Source organism: Oryctolagus cuniculus, chromosome 15, assembly GCF_051225735.1.
Source record: "Oryctolagus cuniculus isolate XC-2025 breed Fujian yellow rabbit chromosome 15, ASM5122573v1, whole genome shotgun sequence".
Lineage (NCBI taxonomy): Eukaryota > Metazoa > Chordata > Mammalia > Lagomorpha > Leporidae > Oryctolagus > Oryctolagus cuniculus.
Genome location: NC_142881.1, coordinates 64,989,004 through 65,016,213, shown reverse-complemented (window position 1 = coordinate 65,016,213; position 27,210 = coordinate 64,989,004). Strand labels below are relative to the sequence as shown.

Here is a 27,210-nt window from a genome sequence, read left to right as displayed (position 1 = left end):
GCTTTAACTCACTGTGCCACAGCGTGGCCCAAGTGCTTCCCTTCTTTAAGTCTATAAAACAGAGGTTGCTGTAAATATTAAATCAAGAACATTTCATAGTACTGTATATTTGTACCACTGAGGGTAAATACTTTCTGAGAGGCATATGGAAACAGATAAACAACAATAATAATAATTTCCAGGCCTTGGGTTTCTATTTGTTCCAGGCTTTTATAAAACTAATCTGCCTGACCATGGTTCAAAGGTCCAGGTGAAAAGACCATGTCAGCTTCCCTTCTCTGTGTGCTCTCTCACAAATCTCTTTGCTCACTTTATAAACAGCCTATCTTTCACCCATCCTTAATGGAAGTGAACTGTATGCCCTGCAGTGTTCAACGAGGAATGATCCATGAAATTTTGTCTGCAACGCCGTCTTTAAAGAATGACAAACTAATTACAGGGCTTCCTGTTTTAAACATCATTTCTATAAAGAATTAAGCTAAAAATCAGAAACTGGGACTTCTGAGAGTATGTTCTGTTTGCAAGCATGGAAGATCTCTCTCTCTCTTGCTCTGTGTGTGTGTGTGTGTGTGTGTGTCTACTTCTCTCTGTAATTCTTTCAAATAAATATTTTTTAAAATTTTAAAAATTTTTTAAAATCTGGTGAGGAAAAGTGCAAAAGAAGTACAAATTTGGGGGGGGGGGGATACAAAGTTTTTTAATGCTAAAAAAGTTGGAGCTGACATGGCACAGCAAGCTAAGCTGCCACCTGTGACGCCCGCATCCATACAAATGCGAGTTCAAGTCTCAGTTGCTGCACTTCCAAATCAGCTCCCTGCTAATGTGCTTGGGAAAGCAGAAGAAGTTGGCCCAAGACTGGCCCTTGCCACCTAAAAAGAAGAACCAGATGGAATTCCTGGCTCCTGGTTCAATCTGGCCCAACCCCATTGTTGCTGTCATTTTGTTAGTGAAACAAGGGATGGAATATCAATCTCTAACTCTGTTTTACAAATAAATAATAAATACATCTTTAAAAAATAAAACTTGTTTATTTTTCTGAAGGATAGTGGATATGAAATCACTATGGTATTAAGAGTCTATTAAAAAGGATGAATTATTAGTTTTATTTAAAGTTACAAAAACCATATACATTGGGGTCAGCGCTGTGATGTAGCAGGCTAAGCCAAAGCCTGCAGTGCCAGCATTCCATATGAGTGCTGGTTCAAGTCCCAGCGGCTCTACTTCCGATCTAGCTCCCTGCTCTCATGCCTGGGATAGCAGTGGAAGATGGTCCACGTGCCTGGGCCTGCACCCACGTGGGAGACCCTTATGAAGCTTCTGGCTCTGTCTTCCGTCTGGCCCAGCCCTGGTGGTGTGGCCACTTGGGGAGTGAACTAGTGGATACAAGATCTTCCTCCCTCCCTTCCTCCCTCCCTTCCTCTCTCTCTTCTCTCTTTTCCAACTCTTCCTTTCAAATAAATAAAAAATAAATTTAAAAAAGGAAGAAGAGGGGCCAGTGCTGTGGCTCACTTGGTTAATCCTCCGCCTGCAGCACCAGCATCCTATATGGGCGCCAGGTTCTAATCCCAGCTGCTCCTCTTCCAGTCCAGTTCTCTGAGGTGGCCTAGGAAAGCAGTGGAGGATGGCCCAAGTGCTTGGGCCCCTGCGTCCACATGGGAGACCAGGAGGAAGCACCTGGCTCCTGGCTTTAGAACGGTGCAGCACGCCGGCCGTGGCAGCCATTTGGGGAGTGAACCAATGGAAGGAAGACCTTTCTCTCTCTCTCTCTCTCTCTCTCTCTCTATGTCTATGTCTATGTCTATGTCTATAACTCTACCTGTCAAATAAATTTAAAAAAAAAAAAGGCAAGAAAAAAAAGTCATATACATTAATATGTGAAGTACTTATTTATCAAAATACACTTATGGAACACGAAAGTTTAAAAATTTGAAACCACTGGATTTGATGATATCCTTTTTTTTTTTTGACAGGCAGAGTTAGACAGTGAGAGAGGAAGACAAAGAGAAAGGTCTTCCTTCCACTGGTTCACCCCCCAAATGGCCGCTACGGCCGGTGCACTGCGCCAATCCAAAGCCAGGAGCCAGGTGCTTCCTCCTGGTCTCCCATGCAGGTGCAGGGCCCAAGCACCTGGGCCATTCTCCACTGCCTTCCCGGGCCACAGCAGAGAGCTGGACTGGAAGAGGAGCAACCGGGACAGAATCCGGCGCCCCAACCGGGACTAGAACCTGGGGTGCCAGTGCCACAGGCGGAGGACTAGCCAAGTGAGCCGCAGCACTGGCCAACATCCCCAACATCCATGTTTTAACAAAGTGCTTGGTACATACATAAGGGGAACTTAACTAATGCTACTTTTCTGTCTGGCTTGTGAAAGTGAAACATGAAAACACATTTTGGGCTCAGTTGTGTGGCACAGCGGGTTAACGCCTTGGCTTGCAGCACAGGCATCCCATATGGGCGCCGGTTTAAGACCAGGCTGCTCCACTTCCTATCCAGCTCTCTGCTATGGCCTGGGAAAGCAGTAGAAGATGGCCCAAGTCTTTGGCCCTTGCACCCACGTGGGAGACCTGACCTGGAAGAAGCTCCTGGCTTTGGATCGGCGCAGCTCCGGCCGTTGCAGCCAATTGGGGAGTGATCCAACAGATGAAAGACCTCTCTCTCTCTCTCTTTTTCTCTCCTCTTTCTGTGTAACTCTTTCAAATAAATAAATCAATCTTTAAAAAAAACACCGGCCGGCGCCGCGGCTCACTAGGCTAATCCTCCGCCTTGCGGTGCCGGCACACCGGGTTCTAGTCCCAGTCGGGGCGCTGGATTCTGTCCCGGTTGCCCCTCTTCCAGGCCAGCTCTCTGCTGTGGCCAGGGAGTGCAGTGGAGGATGGCCCAAGTGCTTGGGCCCTGCACCCCATGGGAGACCAGGAGAAGCACCTGGCTCCTGCCATCGGATCAGCACGGTACGCCGGCCGCGGCAGCCACTGGAGGGTGAACCAACGGCAGAAGGAAGACCTTTCTCTCTGTCTCTCTCACTGTCCACTCAGCCTGTCAAAAAAATAAAAATAAAAATAAAAACATGCATTTCTTATCTGAAAGACCTCACAGTTCATTAGCAAATCAGAATAAAATAACTACTCAGAATATGAGAGTTACAATAAAGCTAAATAGTACAATGTATAATGGTAACAACACAAAATAAAGTTTGTAGAGGAGAGTAAATCTACAAGATTCAAAAAAAAGGGAGGTCAGGAGCCGGCGCCGTGGCTCAATAGGCTAATCCTCCACCTTGCGGCGCCGGCACACCGGGTTCTAGTCCCGGTCGGGGCGCCGGATTCTGTCCCGGTTGCCCCTCTTCCAGGCCAGCTCTCTGCTATGGCCAGGGAGTGCAGTGGAGGATGGCCCAGGTGCTTGGGCCCTGCACCCCATGGGAGACCAGGAAAAAGCACCTGGCTCCTGGCTCCTGCCATCGGATCAGCGCGCTGCGCCGGCTGCAGCGGCGGCCATTGGAGGGTGAACCAACGGCAAGGGAAGACCTGTCTCTCTCTCTCTCACTGTCCACTCTGCCTATCAAAAAATTAAAAAAAAAAAAAAAAAAGGGAGGTCAGCTTTTATCTGTTTCCCAACTTTCTCCTCCTTTCCCATCTTCTGTGTCTTCTTGCTCCTTCCCCCAAAACAACTTTCCCTTTTAAATTCTCAGGATAAGAATCTGAAGGGCCTAAGAAAAGGGGCCAGAAGAAAGGGTCCATAACAGGCAAGAACAGGGGAGGCAAGAACAGCTTGATTTTGATCAAAATGCCCAAGGGGAAACTTTACTCTCCCAATTTTCATGTCTTTAACAGTGAATTTCCATGATCCATTCTGAACTGTCCTCCAAGCAAATTAGTGATCTACTCTCAAATACGCTTTAAAGCAGTCAGTCTTCCTAAAGTATTCCTTTCTCTGATTTGACTTCTCAGATTCCAGTAACTTTTATTCATATCTTTGCTTTTTTTTTCTTAATTTTATTTTCATTTTTTTCTTGACTCTTCCACACTGCTATCTAAGAATCTTATACATATATAGTACCTGGTATTGGCCAAACTACAAAGTTTGAGGACATAATACCCACAACTGCTTTCTTTCCCAAAGTAGCTACAAGTTGCAACTACCCTCAGGTTCAATAAATTCAGAAGGATTCACCGAACTCACTTAAAGCTACTGAATGCTCAGTTTCAGTAAAGGAAAAGACACGGGCCAAAATAAGCCAAGAGAAGAAAAACCTAGGGCAGTGTCTGGGAGGGTTATATATGAATGAGTCTCTCCTTGTTCTGTTTCCAGTGAAGTTAAGACAAATTTCCCTCTCAGGATCAGTATGTGACAATGTGGCACAGAGTAATGCCAACCAGGGCAGCTTCAGTGTCTATAGAGATTTTATTGAAGCTTCATTATGTAGGCATGATTGACTGGTAAACCGTCCATATGGCTGAACTCAGCCTCCAGAAGGACTGACACCATAAGAAAAGTCCTGACTTTAAGTCTCATGGCTGACTTTTTGGTAACACTTTGGCCGGCCCCGGCTATAAACAAAGATACTTTTATCAATTATGGTGTCAATTACTACCCAGATGGACCTCTCTTTGAGCAAGGCCAAATTCTTTAGCACACATGTACCTTGTACATGTTTGTTTATATGTCTATAAATATACTGATATTTATATAGATTCATTTATAAACTTCTGACTCCAGATCAGCATGTCTCATAGAAATCTCCTTTATTGATATCTACTTATTTTTTTTAAAGATTTATTTATTTATTTGGAAAGCAGAGTTACAGAGAAGCAGAGAGAAAGAGATCTTCCACTAGTGGTGCACTCCCCAGATGGCCGCAACGGCCAGAACTGAGCTGATGTGAAGCCAGGAGCCAGAAGCCTCCTCAGGATTTGGGTCATCAAATCGGAAGTGAAGCAGTCGGGTCTCCAACCAGCGCCCATATGGGATGCTGGCACTGCAGGCAGTGGCTTTGCCCGCTATGCCACAGCGCTGGCCACTACTGATATCTACTTTATCCAACCTTAGGTTAATAACCATTTGAAACACCACTAAAATAACCTATAGTGGAGTCAGCGCTGTGGCATAACACTTAAAGCCGTACCTGCAGTGCCGGCATTCCATATGGGTGCCAGTTCAAGAACCTGGCTGCTCCAGTTCCAATCCAGCTTTCTACTGTGGCCTGGGAAAGCAGTAGAAGATGGCCCAAGTCTTTGGATCCATGCACCCAAGCAGGAGACCTGGAGAAAGCTCCTGGTTTCAGATCGGTTCAGCTCCGGCCGTTGGGCTCATCTGGGGAGTGAACCAGTGGATGGAAGATCTCTCCCTCTCTCTCTCTCTCTCTCTCTCTCTCTCTCTCTCTGCCTCTCTGTAGCTCTGCCTTTCAAATAAATAAATAAAATCTAAAAAAAAATAAAATAACCTATAGTTATTAATAATATATCCTGCTGCCTAAAAGAATAATCTTCTAACCTTTAAAACTGGAACACTGACTTGGCTTGCAAATTAGAAAAAGGTCAGTCTTACAGGTGATCTGTTTCTCCAGGCATCTTAAAGACATTTCCAAAGTTCATCAACTATAATCAAGCTCCACATTAATACAGAGTTATTTGTTTTGTTTTGTTTTGTTTTGTTGACAGGCAGAGTGGACAGTGAGAGAGAGAGACAGAGAGAAAGGTCTTCCTTTGCCCTTGGTTCACCCTCCAATGGCCGCCGCGGCCGGTGCGCTGCAGCCGGCGCACCGCGCTGATCCGATGGCAGGAGCCAGGTGCTTCTCCTGGTCTCCCATGGGGTGCAGGGCCCAAGCACCTGGGCCATCCTCCACCGCACTCCCTGGCCACAGCAGAGAGCTGGCCTGGAAGAGGGGCAACTGGGACAGAATCCAGCGCCCCGACCGGGACTAGAACCCGGTGTGCCGGCGCCGCAAGGTGGAAGATTAGCCTAGTGAGCCGTGGCGCCGGACAATACATAGTCATTTGTAAAGAAAAAAATCTTCATAAAACACCTTTAAAAAATACACCAAAGATAGTGCATATAAACTAAAAATGTCTTAAACTCATTTTGAAAAAAGAGAAAGTGTAAACTATATAAGTAAATGCAGGGCTGGCACTGTGGCATAGTAGGTTAAGCCTCCGCCTGAGGCATCGGCATCCCATATGGGCACCAGTTTGAGTCCCAGCAGCTCCACTTCTGATCAGGCTTCCTGCTAATGGTCTGGGAGAGCAGTGGAAAATGACCAAAGTGCTTGGGCTCCTGCACTCACATGAGAGACCCAGAGGAAGTTTCTAGTTTCCAGCTTTGGATCAGCCCAGCTCCAGCTGTTGGCGTCATGTGGAAAGTAAACCAGCAGATGGAAGACTCTGTCTTTCCCTCTCTCTGCCTGTAACTCTGCCTCTCAAAAAAAAATTAATAAACCTTCAAAAAAAATAAGGTCAGCACCGCGGCTCACTTGGCTAATCCTCTGCCTGCGACGCCAATACCCTGGGTTCTAGTGGCAGTTGGGGCTCCAGATTCTGACCCGGTTGCTCCTCTTCCAGTCCAGCTCTCTGCTCTGGCCCAGGAAGGCAGTGGAGGATGGCCCAAGTCCTTGGGCTCTGCACCCGCATGGGAGACCAAGAGGAAGCACCTGGCTCCTGGCTTTGGATCGGCACAGTGCGCCTGCGGTAGTGGCCATGTAGGGGGTGAATCAACAAAAGGAAGACCTTTCTCTCTGTCTCCCTCTCTCACTGTTTAACTCTGCCTGTCAAAAAAATTTTTAAAAATTAAAAAATAAAAAATAAAAAAGCAATGTGGCTGGCACCGCAGCTCAATAGGCTAATCCTCTGCCTGCGGCTCAGGCACACCAGGTTCTAGTCCTGTTCGGGGCGCCGGATTCTGTCCCGGTTGCCCCTCTTCCAGGCCAGCTCTCTGCTGTGGCCAGGGAGTGCAGTGGAGGATGGCCCAAGTGCTTGGGCCCTGCACCCCATGGGAGACCAGGAGAAGCACCTGGCTCCTGCCTTCTTATCAGCGCAGTGCGCCGGCCGCAACATGCCAAACACGGCGGCCACTGGAGGGTGAACCAACAGCAGAGGAAGACCTTTTTCTCTCTCTCTCACTGTCCACTCTGCCTGTTAAAAAAAGAAAAAAAAAAGCAAATGTAAAACAAATATGCCATCAGGACCACAATCCTTACTGATTAACTATAGGTATTTCCCACTGAAACATACAGTGAAGTTTGTTTAGTGTGTTTTTAACTATACAGAGTTCTTAACTTGGTATGTCCTGTTTTGTCAATCTAACTGCTGTTGACAAAACAGAACATATACAATGTGTTGTAGGGTAGAATAATGTTAATGTTCTAAATCAGTAAATGTCAAAGGAAAAAGTCAACTTAACAGAATTTCCCACCATATCTTTCCCAGAATAATGCAAAGCATGGTCTATTTTTGGTTGTGCTTTGCTTCCGAATGACATGATTTTGTGGGCATTCTGCTTTTACAATCATTTTAAAGATTCAAATTGAACTCAATTCCCAAAAATAAGAGATAACAAAATGGTACAGTGGTAGTCTATTTCTCAGGTTTTTTTGTTTGTTTTTGGCTAACTTAGTAGAGGAAAATGACACACATACCAAAGAGTAAAGGATGTGGAAACGAGAGAGAGCAGTAGAAAGGGTCCTTTTTTTTTTTTTATCAGATCTCCAGCTTCCACAAAGAGAACTTCTAAGTAGATTAAGAGTCAAAAGGTCAAAGGTCAAAAGACCTACATTCTCAGCCTGATTTTGTCATTAAATTAAGTGGGCAGGTCACTTAATTTCTCTAATGATACTAGAACCATGTCACAGGGTTGCTATTCTGATCGAGTAACATACACAGAAACTGGCCAGCACCCAACTTAACACTTATTAAGTATCTCTCCCTGCCCTCTTACCAGAATACCTCTAACTGTATAAACAAACAATGCCATTAGCTCAAGAACAGCAACATTCACTGCTTTTATAAAGAAATGAAACAAACATTTTTTATTCTCAAGTGCTCTTTCCCTGAAGATTAGCCTACCATAAAATTGAAGGCCATGAAAGGTCTCTGTGGAGACACTAATGTCCAGAAGTAGCCTATCTGTAAGCAAGATGCTGGGCCCAACCTCACATAAATTATGTCAAGCAAAGACTTGGTAGATAGCAGGAAGAAAATATAATATTCTCCAATTACTTGGAACTAAAACCACCCTTAAAATTTAAGTAAAAATACACAGAGCTGCACAAATATTACCACATAGTCCATCCAAAGAATGACAACAATATCACTGCAAACCTTTACAGAATTGACAGACCCAATAAGATAGACAGTGTGAATACGGTAATATTTTTAAAAATTACTGTGCTTCAGTTACCTCTCTTAAAAAAAAATTATTTAATGGTATTTGAGAGGCAGAGTTTCAGATAGAAAGAGGGAGAGACAGAGAGAGAGGTCTTCATCCACTGGTCCACTCCCCAAATGGCAGCAAAGGCCGGAATCGGGCCAATCAAAAGCCAGGAGACAGGAGCTTCCTCCAGGTCTTCTACTGTCTTCCTAGGCCATTAGCAGAGAGCTGGATCAGAAGAGGAGCAGTCAGGACTCAAACTGGCACACATATGGGATCCCAGAGCTGCAACTGGATTCATAACCTACTACACCACGGCTGGCTCCTTCAGTTACCTCTTTCAACCACAAAATAAAGGTTGAGGTTTGGTGGTTTGGGGTAGAGGTTAAGATGGCAGTGAAGCAGCCTATATTCCATATTAGGAGTGTGTGGGTTTAAGTCCCAGTTCCACTCCTAATTCCAGCTTCCAGCTACTATTCAGAAGAGGCAGTCTGGGAGGCAGCAGGTGATGAATAAAGTATAAAGTTCCAGCCACCCACACTGGAAACAGACTGGGTTTCCAGCTACTGGCTTCAGGCCTAGCCTAGTGCCTAGCTTTGTGAGCATTTGGGAAATGAACCAGAAGATGGGAAAACTCACTCACTCTCTCTCTCTCCCTCCCTCTCTCCCCCTCCTCCTCTCCTCTCCTCCTCCTCTTCTGTCTTCCTCTTCTTCCTCTTTTCTCCTCTCCTCCTCTTCCTCCTCTCCCCCTCCTCTTCTCCTCTCCTCCTCCTCCTTTCTTCTCTTCTCTGCCTCCTCCTCTCCTCCCTCCTCTTCCTCTTCTCCTCCTCTTCCACATCCTCCTCCTCCTCCTCTTCTGCTTTTTAAATAAAATAAATTAAAACCTTATGCTAAAAATTGGAGCCAGCACTGTGGCACAGCAAGTGAAGCCTCCACCTGCAATACCAGCATCCCGTATGGGTAGCAGTTGAGTCCCAGCTGCTCTACTTCCAATCCAGCTCTTCCAGTAGAAGATGGCAAAAGTCCTTGGGCCCCTGCACCGATGTGGGAGACCAGGAAGAAGCGCCTGGCTCCTGGCTTCAGATCGGCGCAGCTCCGGCCGTTGCGGCCATCTGGGGAGTGAATCAGCAGATGAAGACCTCTCTCTCTCTGCTTCTACCTCTCTAAACTTTGCATTTAAAATAAATAAATAAATCTTTAAAAATAAATAAATAAAAAGTAAAGGTTGATTAAAATATATAAGAAAATAAATAATGGGGATCAGAAGTGTTAATCAGCACAATGTTTGAGATTGAAGCTGGAATCAAATTTAAGAGGCTTATACACAAACAGATTAAGAATAAATCACTGGGTTAGAAAAAAATAATAGCAAAAAGTTACAAGGTTTAAGAAAGTAATATTTTTAATTCTCATTAGCAAAGTAGATGAGAATTAAGACTCAATTAGACAAAGCTGAAGAATTAAAAGTTTTAAATCTAAATTCATAAAATAGAATATATTCTTCATACTATTTTTTCTTTAAATGCTTTTTATTTTTATAAAGTAATTTGTAATTACTCAAAATGACCAGGAACTGATTTTCATTAAAAGAAGTTGTAAAAATTTGGTACTTGGAAGATGTCACTGCTTAGCTCTTGGATAGCAACAATAAAAGTGGCTTATCTTATAGCAGACTTATCACATATTCATAACACATTTTTATTTTCACTTCTGTTCCCACAACCCCACTGCAATTTACCTAAGTAACCACTAGCATCTTATTGTCCAATACACTGGAATTTCTAGGCCTTATTTTATTAGACATCTTTGTTGCATCTGTTATAATTGACCACTCATCATATAAACTCACTACATTTTGTGAGACTGTGTCTTGGTTCTCCTGCTAAGTTGACCATTTCTTCTAAATCTTTTTTTTTTTTTTAAGATTTATTTATGTATTTGAAAGTCAGAGTTACACAGAGAGAGGGAAGGCAGAGAGAAAGAGAGAGAGAGGTCTTCTATCCGATGGTTCATTTCCCAATTGGCCACAACAGACAGAGCTGCGCTGATCCGAAGCCAGGAGCTTCTTCTGGGTCTCCCATGTGGGTGCAGGGGCCCAAGGACTTCGGCCATCCTCTACTGCTTTCCCAAGCCATAGCAGAGAGCTAGATTGAAAGTGGAGCAGCCGGGTCTCAAACTGGTGCTCATATGGGTTGCTGGCGCTTCAGGTCAAGGCGTTAACCTGCTGCACCACAGCACTGGCCCCTGTAAGTCTCTTTTCATAATTATTATTTATCCATCCATCCACTAAATTCCAACTTTACAACTCACTTGCTAAGGTTCATCTAGTGGTTGCCTTAAATATCATCAATATATAATGGTAACAAAACTATCATTTGTATGCCAAATAATGAAAAATTAAATATACTTACTATAAATTGTTCTAGTCATGAATTCTCTATCTACTAAAAACATAAGTAAAACTGTCTCCTAAATATGCTCACTTGGACATCACATAGTCATTTCAAGAAGTAACAAACCTAAACTCAACCTCTCTAGGCCCTCTACTATGTCTACCTCTCGTACTTCATAGCTCAGATGTAAATACTGCCATCTACTCAGTCACCAAAAGCAAAATTAGGAATGCTATCCCTAACTCTTTTGCTATCTTCATTAAATTAATCATGAGAGTGTTAACAGTGTTACTGTACTTTCCCCAATCCTTCCACTGCAACTACCATAATCAGCTCATAATCTTCCAGCAGGTTTACCACTCTAGCCTCTTCTACTAATGCAGTGCAGACACAGTGATTTCCATAACTTTTTTTTTTTAAAGATTTATTAACTTTGACAGAATTACATAAAGAAGAGGGGAGAAGGAATGAGGGAGGAAGCAGGATCTTCCATCCTCTGGTTCACTCCCCAAGTGGCCGCAATGACCAGATGTATGGACCAGGCCAAAACCAGAAGACAGGAGCTTCTTCCAGGTTTCCCATATGGGTGCAGGGACCCAAGCACTTGGGCCAGCCTGTGCTGCTTTTCCAGGTGCATTAACAGGGAGCTGGATTGGAAGTGGAGCAGCTAGGACACAAATGGTCAACCACATGGGATGCTGGCACTGCAGCCAGCAGCCTAACACACTGCGCCACCACAGCACCAGCACTCCATAATGCTAAAATGTGAATTATACCATGTCAGTCCCGTTTAAATCCCTCGAGTGTTCTCCATTGTCCAAAAGAGGAAAGGAAGAGACAGTTCAAGCTCCTCTGTAGTCAAATAGTAACCCACATATGCTAAACACAAACTATCGCATTTAATCTTAATAATTCTATTTTATTCACAAAGAAATGGAACTTCCATAGATTAAGCAACATCAACAAGATCACACAGCCATAAGCAGCTTCCAAGCAAACTCGCAATCTCCATTCTGTCAAGTCACTGTAAATAAGTGATTTCTTCCCAAATGTCTCCTCAATTAAATTACTATCTGCCTTGAGGCAAAAAATAATTATTTTAACATTGTATTCCAAGTATCTGTCAAAATGCTGACCACAAAGCATGTACTCCATAAAAATTTCTGTTGAGCTAAAACAAACTGTTAAAAATGATCCCATGCTCCTGGCGCCCGGCTTCAGTATGGCCCAGCCCTAGCAGTTACAGCCATCTGGGAAGTGAATCAAAGGATGGAAGAAGCCCTTTCTTCTCTCCGTCTTTCTGCCTCTAACTCTGACTTCAAAATAAAGTAAATATATATTAAAAAAAAAAAAAAAAAAAGGAATGGAACCGACATGGAATATCTGTATCTCATTCTCTACTACATACAGGAAATGGCTAGGCTTAAAACCCAGATCCACTCTCCATTCCAGCTTCTTGATAATGTTTACCCTGGGTGGCAGAAGGTGATGACTCGGGGCTTGGTGCCGTGGCTCACTTGGTTAATCCTCTGCCTGTGGTGCCAGCATCCCATATGGGTACTGGGTTCTAGTCCCGGCTGCTCCTCTTCCAGTCCAGCTCTCTGCTGTGGCCTGGGAAGGCAGTGGAAGATAGCCCAAGTGCTTGGGGCCCCTGCACCCACATGGGAGACCAGGAGGAAGCATTTGGCTCCTGGCTTCGGATTGCCATAGCTCCGGAAATGTAGAAATGTAGAATTAGATGTGAAAATAACCCAAAAGATAATGGATCACGCAAATTATAACACAGCAGTTGCCACTGAAGCCCTAAGTGACAGTGAATTACAGAAAGCCACTCTCTTATGGGGCGGTAAGTGACCAATTAAGGCCGGCAAGGCTAGCACTTTCAAATTAGCTTTTAGAAGCCTTGGTTGCACCCACTTCCAAATCTATAATTATGGTCTAGAGATTTAATTGAAACCCATTTTCTTCTGCAAAGTTCACCAAATCTTCAAAAGTACAAAAGTACATGTTCTATAGATTTGCCCTCTGACTATGGTAAATAGTGACTATGGTAAATAGTCAGAGCAGACTTATAGAACAAACCGCAAGGGAGCAGACAGCAAGCAGCCCAGCCAGGGGCTGACTGCTGCAACACGGACTCTAACTCTAGGGGGTATACCTGTAACAGCAGCCTCCTTATAGTTAGGTGCGTTTCTTGTGATCCAACAGGTTCTACAAATTAAGTAATCTGCCCTTCTGGGTGGAGCTGGGAATTTTTTATTGCTCTTAGCTAGGAATTTTCAGGACCATCAGGTGCCTCAGGGTAACCTCCACATCTTGTTCATAAATGGCATCAATCTGAACCCCCACTCAGCCACACTGTATGCTGGGAGAGCCAGTGTCTCCACCAAATCACAAAACCCAAATGCTGTCATTCAAGGATGTGAAAGGGCCCTAGAAACAAATCTTGATTCAGCTCAGCCTTACAAGTAACAAGTGAAGACACACAGGCTACTGGGCCACTGGTAAAAGCAAGCCATGATCTTGGCCATGCCTGTAAAACAGATTATAATGAAGATTCTAATATAATGCTGAAAGTTCAATTCAGGCACCAGAGAACTCCAGAATGTTGGAAGTATAAGTGAAAACATGAAGAATGAGAGACCAAAGAAAAAGAATGGGTAGGGGCCAGCGCTGTGGCATAGTCGGTTAAGCCTCTGCCTTCAGTGCCAGCATCCCACTTGGGTGCCAGTTCGTGTCCCAGCTCCTCCTCTTCCAATCCAGCTCTGTGCTTACGGCCTGGGAAACCAGTGGAACCTGGCCCAAGTGCTTTGGACCCTGCACCCATGTGGGAGACACAGAAGAAGTTCCTGGCTTCAGATCAGCCCAGTTCCAGCCCTTGTAGCCATTTGGGAAGTGAACCAGGAGATGGAAGACCTTTCTGTCTCTCCCTCTGTCTGTAATTCAGCCTCTTAAAAAGATAAATAAATCTTAAAAAAAAAAAAAAGGAAAATAAAGGAGTAGGAATCAGATTGAGGACAGGAGAATTCCCAGGACACTCAGGAGCTCCACATGGCTATTTTCCCGGTGCCTCCCTTAGGGGAATGCTTGGTAATTTTACTGGAGGAGAATGGCCAAGTTCGGTGAAATTCTTAGTGATCTAGAGGTTCTTAGTTTAGGATGTAGAAGTCATGGTGGCCTTCAGGATGTGGATCAGAACCCAGCAAATATATACCAAACATCAGAGCAACCCAAAGGTTATGTATCTCACCATTAAATTGGGCAAATTTAGAGGTCAAGCATAGACTTCTTGACAAATAAAGACCTTGCTTAGAGAACAGCAACCTAGATGGCCTGACGGATGTTAGGATAATACAGACTAGTGTACCTCTGAGCCTCTCATCAAGAGAGCTCGGTGCTTTAAAGACAGTCCTCACTCTGCTCTGCCCCAAACACAGGTGATTGAAGCCTTCTGCAGTTGTTCGCCATTAGGGTAGGCAGATGTCCATCACTCAATGTTTTCCTACTACAAATTACAAACGTTCAGACTTTTTAAACATCAAACATAATGTAAAACAAGTTTAAGAGGGTGTGTTAATTCCCACTCTTTTCTTTATTAATCATATTGGGCTTTTTCATTTGAATTGTTGGTCAAGGATGAAACCTAAATATAGAATATTTACTGCTCTAGTTTGAGTGAAATAAGCTTTTTATGGGAAGCAAATGTAACTCATTTAAATAGATAGGATTTGAATCTGAGACATGTTGATGTCTTCTTAAATGTTTAATTTTTAAACAACCTGATTAATTTTCATAAAAATGAGATCACCAGTTTTTCAATAGGACCTAGATAAGGACTGGAAGTACTTAGCAGGGCAATAGCAGTCTTACTATGCTTTACATACCATGTAGACTTGTAAAGTTGCATTTAAAATTGTCACTGTGGTACAGGTGTGATTTTTATTCTTCTAATGCTAGAGCAGAGTTGGATTTCATCAGCTAGAAGGAATGGCAGTGTAGACAAATGACACATTTTTAGTCTAAGTTTTCACTACTGCCATGTTGTGTGTTTTACCCACTTGCCTGAATTTTCCACCAAATGTAAAGGCTGAATGAAAAAATTACAATTTTCTTGCTAACACTTTCAAATTAAGCTTTAGAGGCCTTGGTTGCACCCAATTCCAAATCTATAATTATGGTCTACAGCTTTAACTGAAACCCATTTTCTTCTGCAAAGTTCACCAAACCTTCAAAAGTACATGTCTATACAGTACAGTGCTTTTTCCAAGTCCTTAATACATAAAAAAGCAAGTAAGTTCTAGAATTTCTGGATCCAACAGAGGCATGAATTATATATCTTTTATTTTTTTTTAAGTGAGAATAAGTGCCATCCTTTAAGCAAAGGATGCACTACTTACTCTACATTTCACTTACTGGTAAATATAGGAAGTCTAAATCCCTAATCAACAACAGTTCACCATTTCATTAGTTTGATAACATTAGAGAACCTCTGTATCAGCACATGTCTCTGGTTCAGAAGGTCACTGAGCTCATCAAATTCTTTCCATTTTCAGAAAAAGACGCAAGCTTTGTACTATGTATGAAGGAGCAGAAGGAATACATAACTGAATTATTAGCACAGATTTCTTTCAAGATTTATGTATTTGAAAGACAGAGTGACAGGGCTGAAGACAGAGTTAAAGAGCACGTGTGCACACATGTTCTTTCATTACCTGGTTCATTTCCCAAATGCCCACAACAGCCAAGGCTAAGCCATCATCACCTCCCAGGTGCTTTGGAATTGGAAGTAGGACTCCATGCTAGGCATGCTGATCTGGAATGCAGGCATCCCAAGCAGCAGCTTAACACAAGTGCTATACAACACCTGTTCTAGCAGATATTTCTTCTATTTTTCATCTGCATTTTCACTTCTATGATCTTCAAAATACTCACTGCACATGTATCTGTAAAGAGCCTGTGGTCTACAAATTTTCTAAGTATATGCTGCTCATTTGAAAGTCTGGTTATTGCTTGATTGTTGCAATTAACTTTCTGTTTTTGCAGCACCAATAATAATTACCTTTTAAACTTTAATTTTTCACCATTAGGTAGCCTCATATACTTATTACAGCCTTTTTGCAAGGGAACAAGTTCACAAATCTATTCCATTGTATTTTAAGCAAAATAGCTTAATAAAGATTTAGCTATGAAAGTGTCAGAACACTTCACAGTGTTTTAAAGCAAAGCATTAAAGTTTTTAACCTTACATAGGGAGCCCCATTTGACAATCGAAATCTAACATACACCCATTTATAGAAATAATTCATCTTTGTTTATACAGATAATTCACTTATAATTATTAGCAATGACTAATCAGGGAAATTTATGAGCAACTTATTACTTTAAGCACTTTTAAATTTTATTTTATTGAAAAGGCAAAGAGACAGGAAAACAGACAGCTCTTCCATCTCCTGTATCATTTCCCAAATGCCCACCACAGCCAGAGCTGGACCAGGCCAAAGCCAGGAACCAAGAACTCCAGCCAGGTTTCCTACATGAGTGACTGGGAGCCAAGTATTTGAGTCAAAAACTGCTGCCTCCCAGGATGCCCACCAAAAGGAAGCTGGAATAGAGAGTAGAGCCAAGACTTAAACCTAGGCACTCCAAAATGAGATGCATTTGTCTCAAGCCACAGGCAGCTTAGCTTCTGAACCAAACACCTGGCGGTTTTAAACATTTTTAGAATAAACAATAACTATTTCATTTATACTTACAGTAATTAAGACTTACCTAAGGTTTTTGTGCTAACGTTATTAAAGATTTACATCTATCAGAACAGCATGTTTCCTCAACTATTGTAGCTTCCCATCAAAAAACTGAGAATTTTCATTTCTAATTATAATTTTTTTTCAATTACCCCACTCTTCTTCTGTGGTATCTGTCTAATGTCAGGAAAAAACCAGGGAAACTTGTCTTACACATTGCTTCCCTCCCTTCTCCACGCCTATTAAAACAGACTTCTTCCTTTTCTCTCCATAATTACAGCATTGCTCATCTGGAAGTATTCATATGTTCCACATTTCCTTCCCTCCTCACACCCACTTGTATTTCTTCAGTATGCTAGAAAAGATGCTTTTCAATAGCCTACTTCCTGCCACAAATGTTACTACTAATTTTCAGTTAGTGTATTTTGCCAAACTGAGTGCATCAAAACCAACTAACAAAATTCTGCTTTTCTTTTAATTAGATAAAGATTCATTGTTCATATTCCAGGGAAAAACCAGCTTCACAAAGCTCAAATAAACACAAACGGATATTCTAGAAGAAAAGAATTTTTTGGAAATCTAAGAACATGAATATCTAATTAATATTCCTAAACCATGACAATGTTTGCTGTATTCTAAAAACAAGTCACCTATAGGCAACCTACCAACTTCCCAATACAAGAACTGTATAGTTTTGAAAATTTAAACAAGAAAACTGTTCAGTCACTTTGATCACTCTAACACTAAAACTTTTTTTTTTTTTTTTTTGGACAGGCAAAGTTAGTGAGAGAGAGAAAGAGAGACAGAGAGAAAGGTCTTCCTTCCGTTGGTTCACCCCCCAAATGGCCACTACGGCCGGCGCGCTGCGCCAATCCAAAGCCAGGAGCCAGGTGCTTCCTCCTGGTCTCCCACGTGAGTGCACGGCCCAAGCACTTGACCATCCTCCACTGCCTTCCCAGGCCACAGCAGAGTGCTGGACTGGAAGAGGAGCAACCGGGACAGAATCTGGCACCCCAACCTGGACTAGAACCTGGGGTGCTGGCACCACAGACGAAGGATCAGCCTAGTGAGCCACGGTGCCAGCTCTAACACTAAAACTTAACAGTAAAAATTTTTGCACCCAGTTAAATACAATTTTTTTTTTGCCTACACTAAACCTATAATTGAAGGAAAATTGAATTTCATCAAGTTTATCAACCTTTATATGTCTACCATAATTTATGTCAAATGAACCTGGGTATACAAATGTTTTCTACTTTCAAACTTTGATAGCAGAAAATAAGGATTATAGGTTTCACAATGAAAACAAACGAGTTTTCAAATCTCTGTACTATTACCAATGCAGCTGGCAGCCATGAACAAATCTCTTACACTGTAAGATATGCTTTATGAGGATTCTCAGATCATAAAGTTGGCACAAGAACTGAACTGAAACATACCTAATATGAGGATACCTCAAAAAGTTCATGGAACAGGGTGTTTTACAATTCATCTTAGTGCAGAAACAAAAATTGAAATCCATAGTTTTTTCATAAGCCACATTTCTTCCAAACTCTTTGAAGAAACCCTCATAAGTGTAGATTTCAATTTTTTTTGCACCAAAAAACTCTTCATTATATTTTTCAGGGACTTTTTGAGGTTACCTCAGATATGCTCAATAAATAGCAAGTAATGGTAATAATTATCAGATAATAATTGCATACAATTTTTATACACTCATTTTTTTCTCTTTTTTTTTTTTTTTTTTAAAGAATTAGAGATAGGCCGGCGCCGCGGCTCACTAGGCTAATCCTCCGCCTTGCGGCGCCAGCACACCAGGTTCTAGTCCCAGTCGGGGCGCCGGATTCTGTCCCGGTTTCCCCTCTTCCAGCCCAGCTCTCTGCTGTGGCCAGGGAGTGCAGTGGAGGATGGCCCAGGTCCTTGGGCCCTGCACCCCATGGGAGACCAGGAGAAGTACCTGGCTCCTGCCCTCGGATCAGCGCGGTGCGCCGGCCGCAGTGCGCCGGCCGCGGCGGCCATTGGAGGGTGAACCAACGGCAAAGGAAGACCTTTCTCTCTGTCTCTCTCTCTCACTGTCCACTCTGCCTGTCAAAAAAAAAAAAAAAAAAAAAAAAAAAAAAAATTAGAGAGAGACACAGAGGGAGATCTTCAATCCGCTGGTTCACTCCCCAAATGGCCACAATGACAGGCTGGGCCAGGCCAAAGCCAGGAGCCTGGTGCTTCCTCTGGGTCTCCTATGTGGGTAGCAGGGTCCCAGGGACTTGGGCCATCACTGCTTTCCCAGGCCATCAGCAGGGAGCTAGATTGAACTGGAGCAACCAGCAGTCAAACCAGCACCCATATGGGATGCCAGCACTGCAGGCTGCAGCTTAACCTGCTATGCCACAGCAGTGGCCCCTTGCTTTGTTCCTAAAAAGTTTTTCAGGGGCTGTCCTGTGGCACAGTGGATAAAGCTGCTGCCTGCAGTGCCAGTAACCCATTAGATGCCAGTTCCAGTTACTCCATGTCATCCAGTTCCCTGCAATGGCCTGTGAAAGCAGTTGAAGATGGCCCAAGTCCTTGGGCCCCAGCAACCAAGGAAGAAGATCCTGGCTCCTGGCTTCAGATTGGTCCAGCTCCGACCATCACAGCCATTTGAAGAGTGAACCAGCAGATGGAAGACCTCTGTTGCTCTCTCTGCTTCTGCCTCTCTGTAACTCTTTCAAATAAATAAATAAACCTTTAAAAATTTTTTCATATTGATTTTCCATGATCTTCAGATTCAATCATTTATCACCATTCTACTTTGCAAAGGCCATTTGCATATGATGGCTCTTATTTTTTAGAAGAAAACTGTTGTGTAAAACTAAAATTTAGCACATGAAAAATATATATAGAAGTGCAAAACAAGGGCCAGGCACCAAGCTCCCTGCTAATGTGCCTGGGAAAGTCCAAGAAGACGGCCCAAGTGCCATCTGCACCCATTTGATAGACCTGGAAGAATCTACTGGCTCATGGCTTCAGCATGGCTTAGTCCTGGCCGTTGCGGCTATTTGGGAAGTGAACCAGCAGATGAAACATCTCTTCTTCTCTTTCTCTCTCACTCTCTGCCTCTCTTTTACTCTGCCTTTCAAATCAATCAATAAATCTTTAAAAAATATTTTAAAAAGCGAAAAAAGAACATCAACTTCTTAGCAATTTTGAACATTTAAAATTCTATTTTTAAAAATCTTTCCTTATGGGCCAGTGTTGTGGTACAGCAGGTTAAGGTGCCATTTGCAACACCAACATCTGCTATGGGTGCTGATTTAAGGCCAACTGCTCCAATTCTGATCTAGTTCCCTGCTGATGTACCTGGGAGAGCAATGGAGGATGGCCCAGGTACTTGGGCCCCTGCAACCATGTGGGAGACTCAGAAGAAGCTCCTGGCTCCTGGCTTTGGCTTGGCCCAGCCCTGGACATTGGGGCAATTTGGGGAGTGGGCCAGAGGATGGAAGCTCTCTCGCTCTCTCTTGCTCTCCTTCTCTCTGTTTAACTCTGGCTTTCAAATACATAAAAAACAAATCTTTAAAAGAAAATTTTCCTTAAACATTGTTTTCTGCAGGCATAATTTACTGTTACCCACCAAACATGTACCAAAGCACTACGCTAGGAGTCAAAACTACAATGTAATTCCCTAAAACCAATAGTTTATTATGTATATAAACGATTTTCCAAAATTATCAAAACACTTTTCCTAATTTTCTCTCCCCATAAAATGTTATAAATACTACTTGCAAAGCTTATTCTATGCATATAATTATAAATCTAGTAAACAATATTGCACAAGAGATTATGAGTCAACAGAAAAGACAATGAAAGCCAAGAAACCCAAAGGAGATCATAAACACTAATTTTAAAAAACCTGTTTTATAAAAAATATGGCTTGCTTGAGAAATTTTAAGTTAAGGTTATCACATAAATTACTTAAAATTAACAATGAGGCCACTAATCAACAGAAGATGTGAAATAAAGTCAAGATAATTCTTTTTTTTTTTTTTTTTTTGACAGGCAGAGTGGACAGTGAGAGAGAGAGACAGAGAGAGAAAGGTCTTCCTTTGCCGTTGGTTCACCCTCCAATGGCCGCCGCTGCAGCCGGCGCACCGCGCTGATCCTGGCAGGAGCCAGGAGCCAGGTGCTTTTCCTGGTCTCCCATGGGGTGCAGGGCCCAAGCACCTGGGCCATCCTCCACTGCACTCCCTGGCCATAGCAGAGAGCTGGCCTGGAAGAGGGGCAACCGGGACAGAATCCGGCGCCCCAACCGGGACTAGAACCCGGTGTGCCGGCGCCGCAAGGTGGAGGATTAGCCTATTGAGCCACGGCGCCGGCTCAAGATAATTCTTTATCCAGAAATTGCTCTATAAGGAAGAAACCAGGTTTACTTGCTTTGAATCTCAAAAGTTTGGTACTAGTTAGTAATAAACATTTGCACAATCTGTTTTAACTACCAGCGATTTAAACATGTAGTTAAGAAATAAAGGCAGTTAGTATGGCATAGTGGAAGAGGAACAAATGAGGGTCAAGAGGTACAAATTCTAGGACTAGATTCAGGACTGTATTGGTCACTATCATCAACGGGCAAAGTATTTAACTTCCCTATGCCTGTTTCCTCTGGAGTAAAATGAGTAAAGAGGATTAAATTATGTCCAAATTACCTCAACAGTCCAAGTCTGTAGTTACATCTATCCTGCCATAATACATAATAACCGTGAAACACACTCACACCCTTTGACTTTGATGTAAACATAAAAAAACTACCTACTCTCCTTTCTAAGGTTTCTCTAAAATGATAATAAAATTATCTTTAAAGGTACACATCTATAGGATTAAAAAAAACTAATGTAAGCATCAATTGTCAATACGTATCCAAACATTTTTAGAAAAAGGAAGTGGATGGGGAATAATAACTTTAGCAGAGCTGATGGAAAACTAAACTCTCACATGCAACAGAAAGAAGCTACAGGTGATTTGCAAGCCTTGTCCACCAGCAGAAAGAAGCCCAAAGTCTCAGTGCAGGGAGATAAGCAAGTACCTCAGGGAACGTAAAAAAGGTACGGAATTAAAAAAGGAGAACTACCATATGACTATCACTTCTTAAAATTCTTAAAATTAATTAGAGATTTATTCTCTGCAGAAATCAAACAGAAGCAGTTCTGAACTAAGAAAAAAGAGATAGGGAGGGACAGATAAAATAGCCTACTTAACTATAATACCTCTAGTGCTTTTTACTACCCAACTCTAAGAAGAAAGCAACACAGCTTACATTTCAGAAAGGAAACTGGAAGACTTTTTTGTGAAGAAAATGAACAGACTTGGGGCAAGCATTGTGGGTTAGCAGGTTAAGCCTATGCCTGCAGTGCCAGCATCCCATACGTGCACTTGTTTGAGAGCCAGCTGCTCCACTTCTGATCCCTAACCTGAGAAAGCAGTAGAAGATGGACCAAGTCACACTCATGTGGGAGACCCGGAAGAAGCTCGTGGCTTTGTGCTGGCCCAGCCCTGGCCACTGCAGCCATTTGGGGAGAGAACCAACAGATGGAAGATATTCTCATTCTCTGATTTTCTCTCTTTCTCTCTCTCTTTCATCCTCCTCCTCCTAACTCTTCAAAAATCTTTTTTAAAAAATGAATAGATTCACAGAAAAGGTTACTGATTTTAGGGGTCACCTCCACCCAAAAAACTAAAGTAGGCTTTTAACAAATCAAGGCAAAATTAAGTCCCATCAATGAAGACAACAAAAACCTGCATACCAACTTTCCAAACAGGTTCTAATGGGGAAAAAAACAAAACACTTTGCTTTAATTTTTAGTGCTCTTATGTAAAAAATTCATCCAAAACACAGCAGTTTAAAATAACGCACAGTCATTTCACATCAATTCAGAAGGATCAGGAATCCAGGAGTGGCTTAGTCAAGTGACTTTCGCTCAAGGTCTCTCATGAGACTGCTGTCAAACTGTCAACCTGAGACTCAGCCTTATTAAAATCACTTAAGCTGGGGCCTATGTTGCAGCATAGTGGATTAAACTGCTGCCTGTGCCGGCATCTGAGTACAGCTTCAATTCAAGTTCCAGCAACTCCACTTCAGACCTAGTCCTCTGCTAATGCGCCTGAGAAAGCCAAGTCCCTGGGCCCCTGCACACACGTGGGAGACCCAGAACAAACTCCTGGCTTCTGGCTCCTGGCTGACTCAGCCCTGGCCATTGCAGCCATTTGGGGAGTAAACCAGCAGATGAAAGATTTCTCTCCCTCTCTCTCTTTCTCTCCAACTCTGCCTTTCAGAGATGCCGACATCCCATATCACAGGTGCCTGGGTTTGATTCCCCACTCTGCTCCTGACTCTAGCTTCCAGCTAATGCAGACCTTAGCAAGCAGCAGTAATGGCTCAAGCAACTGAGCTTCTGTCACCCATGTCAGAGACCCTGATTAAGTTACAGGCCCCCAGCTTCAGCCCCAATCATCAGCCACTGTGGGTACTGTAGAGTGAATAGGCACATGGAGAGTGCACACTTGCTCATCAATTTTTTTTTAATTTTTAAAAAATATTCAACATAAATTTTTTTAAAAGATTGATTTATTTATCTATTTGAGAGGTAGGGTTACAGGCAGTAAGAGGGAGAGACAGAAAGAAAGGTCTTCCTTCCTTTGGTTCACTCCCCAAATGGCCACAATAGCTGGAGCTGCACAGATCCAAAGCAAGGAGCCAGAAGATTCTTCCCAGCCTCCCATGTGGGTCCAGGGGCCCAAGCACTTGAGTTATCTTCTACTGCTTAACCAGGCCATACCAGAGAGCTGGATTGGAAGTGGAGCAGCCGGGACTAGAACCAGCACCCATATAGGATGCTGGCGCCACAGATGGAGGATAAACCTACTGCGCCACCATGGCGACGGCCCCTCAACATAAATTTTGGAATGGCCATCATTAGTCAAATCACAGCAGTATACAGCTAGTAAAGTATTCCTGATTAATTTATTTACACAGTTCAAATGTAAAATACTAAACACGGCTAAAGTATAAGCTAAATGTAGTCTATTAAAATCATAAGGAACACTCTCAAATGTACGGTAGAAGAAATGGACAGGGATATAACTATAACATAAAACCACCTTTTATGGTTAGGGTCTGAACATTTGCTTTTTATCTCTAAGCACTGACTTCAAACTCAAAGTTAAAGATTAAAACACTCCCCCAAAAGTAAAATAAACCATCAGCTGCTAGTAAGAAAGAGAAGTTAGTGGAGCTCTCAGTAATGTCATTCTCAGCTGCCAAGTCATTATCATTCTGACCATACTGCCTGAATTTTTAAAAATAGAGACTAAAAACAGTGTTGAGCAGAATTTTAAACAAAGCAAATTACCTGAGATTACAAACAGTAGGGGCTGGCGCTGTTGCTTAGTGAGCACCAGTTTGAGTCCCAGCTGTTCCACTTCCCATCCAGCTTTCTGCTGATTGCCCAGGAAAGCAGTGGAAGACGGCCCAAGTGCTTAGGCCCCTGCACCCATGTTGGAGACAAGGAAGAAGCTCTTGGCTCTTGGCTCCTGGGTTCAGATCAGCCCAGTTCTGGCCATTGCAGCCATTTGGGGAGTGAACCAGCAGATGGAAGACCTTTTTTTCTGTCTCTCCCTCTTTCTGTCTGTAACTCTACCTCTCAAATAAATAAATAAATCTTAAAAAAAAATTACAAACAGTATAAGCCTATAAACACACACCTCTAAGTTTTATGAATGTTCTTAAAAAAGCCATGGAAAATGGAATTAATCTTTTAGTTTCAAATAATTTTGAACTTCATGCAGTTTTTCCATAATATACATTTTCCTCAAACTTTCTGAAAATTCTCTGTATATGCTTAACAGATGTCTAGAGAAATGTTCACTAAAATAGTAACACTAGTTATTATGTAATAAAATTGAAAATGTTGGGCTCCAGCATTGTGGCACAGCAATTTAAGCCACCACTTGTCACAAGAGCCTGCCAAATCAGGTCAGAGCGCTGGTAGAAGTCCTGGTTACTCTGGCTTCCACTCCAGCTCCCTGTACTATGCCTAGAAAAGCTGTGGAAAATGGCCCAAACACTTGGGCCCCTGCCACCCACATGGGAGATCCAGATGGGAACTCCTGGCTCATAGCTTTGGCATTGCTCAGACCTGGCTATAGTGGCCATTTGGGGAGTAAGCCAGCAGATGGAAAATATATCTCTAGCTGTTTCCCTTGTTCCCTCGATCCCTCTGTGTCTGTCACAATGCTTTTCAAATAATCAAATAAATCTTTTTAAAAATAAATGAAATTTTAACTTAATATTTGTATTTTTAAATATCATTTGGGGGCCGGAGCCGTGGCTCACTAGGTTAATCCTCTGCCTGCAGCGCTGGCATCCCGTGTGGGCACCGGGTTCTAGACCCGGTTGCTCTTCTTCCAGTCCAGCTCTCTGCTGTGGCCCGGGAAAGCAGTGGATGGCCCAAGTGCTTGGGCCCCTGCACCTACATGGGAGACCAGGAAGAGGCACTTGGCTCCTGGCTTCAGATCGGCATAGCTCCAGCTATAGCAGCCATTTGGGGATTAAACCAATGGAAGGAAGACCTTTCTCTCTGTCTGTCTCTCTAACTCTATCTGTTAAATTAAAAAAAAAAAAAAAGAATAAAAGACAAACCTATAAATATCATTTGATTTCTTAAAAAGTTATGACCATGAATTACTTAAATTTCTGGGAAACCATCACATGCCAAGCCAACAAAGGAGATATAATTTTATACCCATGCATAGATGTTCAACTGATTTTACCCTGTTTTGTGTATTATAGCTTTCTTGATGTATAATTGGCATGTCTTTGGCCTGGCTCAGTCCTGGACTTTAGGCCATCTAGGGAGTAACACAAACAGATGGAAGATATTGCTCTCTGTCTCTCCCTCTCCAAGTAGCTCTTTCAAATAAATACAATAAATCTTAAAAAAAAAAAAAAAAAAAAAAACTGGGGAGTTCAACCATTAGGGAAATCAAATATGCGTCTTCCTTCTAAATTATAAACAAGAAATTTATGTGAAAATAACAACAGATAAAATAAAAGTATGTTTCTTCCTGGCAAAATTGTGATAAACTACTTAATAATGATACTTTCTGGTAAAACATTTGAATGTCCTGTGTTTTCCTCAAACTGAAGGTGTTAAATGGTGAATTCAATGCTAGGTTTTCATAAGTTTTCCTTCAGAGATAAAATTTCACATTGTATATGGAAAGAGTTTAATACTCACTTATCAAGGAAATTTTTGTCCACTACAGCAGAGATATCAAGAAGAGGATTTCCCATTCCGAAGAGAATATTTTCACTAAAAAAAAAAAAAAAAAAATCTCAAGTTAGAAATACTTCTGAAAGTAAGCTGTTATGTAAAATGTACACAAATATAAACTTTCCTTCATTCTGAAAATAAACCAAACATACTAGCTTAATTAAACCTTTAATTTCCTATTAAATTAAGGACAACAGTTTACAGGTAGTTGAATTAGCATGTGTGAGCAGGTTAAGCTGTTTCAGTCCCCACTGCCCCACTTCCAATGCCGTTCCCTGCTAATATTAGTGGGAAGGCAGCAGATGATGGCCCAAGTACACGGCTCCTGCCACCCACGAAGGAGATTAACTTGAGTTCCTAGCTTCTGGCTTTTTCACCTGGCCTAGCCCCAACCACCATGGCCATTCTGGGGAGTGAACTAGCAGATAAAAGATCTCTTTCTTCTTATCCATTTATCTCTGTTACTCTGCCTTTCAAATCAATCAATCAATAAATCTTAATAATAATAATAACAATAAAGGAGGTACAAAGGCATTTAGAAAAAAATCTGATGACTTTTAAAGAGAATAAAATAAAACAAAAGCAGGTCATGTGATTTTTTTCATAATAGCCAACAGTTAATGATTAAAGCTAATTCATTTCAGTGTTCTTTTTTTAGAAAAAGACTGTTAAAACAAAGCTACTGATTCAATAAACATGACTGATAATTAACTCTCTCTAGCTAGTAAGATAGTCAACTACTCAGAGTAATTAGAGAACACACACCAAGTCCTGCAACAGTCCAAACAAGGACCCTACGCTGAACAGTGAATGGCTGTGAAGAGGCCTTGCAGTATCAGAAATGCTGTAATTTTCAATTACATTTAACAGACTTTGTTAACACTGTCTGTTCTCCATAACTGATCACAGTATGGCTCAAGTTCAAGGAAAAGAAAGAACCCTACCACAAGTGATGCCTTAAAAAGAAGCCTGACTGGCAGCAAGAAATCAATCAGTGACCATAGCTTGGTCAGTCTCAATGGGAGACAAGCAGTTTATTCAGTAAGACTTGCTTCTGTGTTATTTCCCACTGTTCTCCAGTTTGCTGCAGATACCTTCCAGCTGCTGCAAAACCAGTTACCACCCTCACTTTTAGTTTTACAGATTATCAGTAATATCAGTGGAAACAATGCCCTAGGTTTCAATAGGAGGATGAGATATATAGCCTACAATTAGAGCCTGTAATGATTTTAGAAAACAAAATTACAGTGTCTTATTAATACCACAAGTTGGGAAACTATGGCTGAATAATCAGTAAAGAGACAATCCATCCTTTTTCTACTTAAAGAAAGCAGAGTAAAAGTTAAAACGTAATGCATTTATTCACACTCGAATTTGTAATCAAAATAAAAATATATCATAAAAATAAATTTTTAAAATATT

At 42.1% G+C, this 27,210-nt stretch overlaps 1 protein-coding gene across 4 annotated transcripts in view; it reads right to left on the bottom strand.

Moving 5' to 3' along the window:
* The window catches only part of ADK (adenosine kinase), a 598,204-nt gene that overhangs the window by 517,020 nt on the left and 53,974 nt on the right, over positions 1-27,210 (bottom strand). For all 4 annotated transcript variants that reach the window (XM_008269935.5, XM_089313496.1, XM_008269936.5 and 1 more), the window contains exon 2: positions 25,753-25,827. In XM_008269935.5, the coding sequence (XP_008268157.1) occupies positions 25,753-25,827 (75 nt within the window). The remainder of the gene's footprint in view (positions 1-25,752; positions 25,828-27,210) is intronic.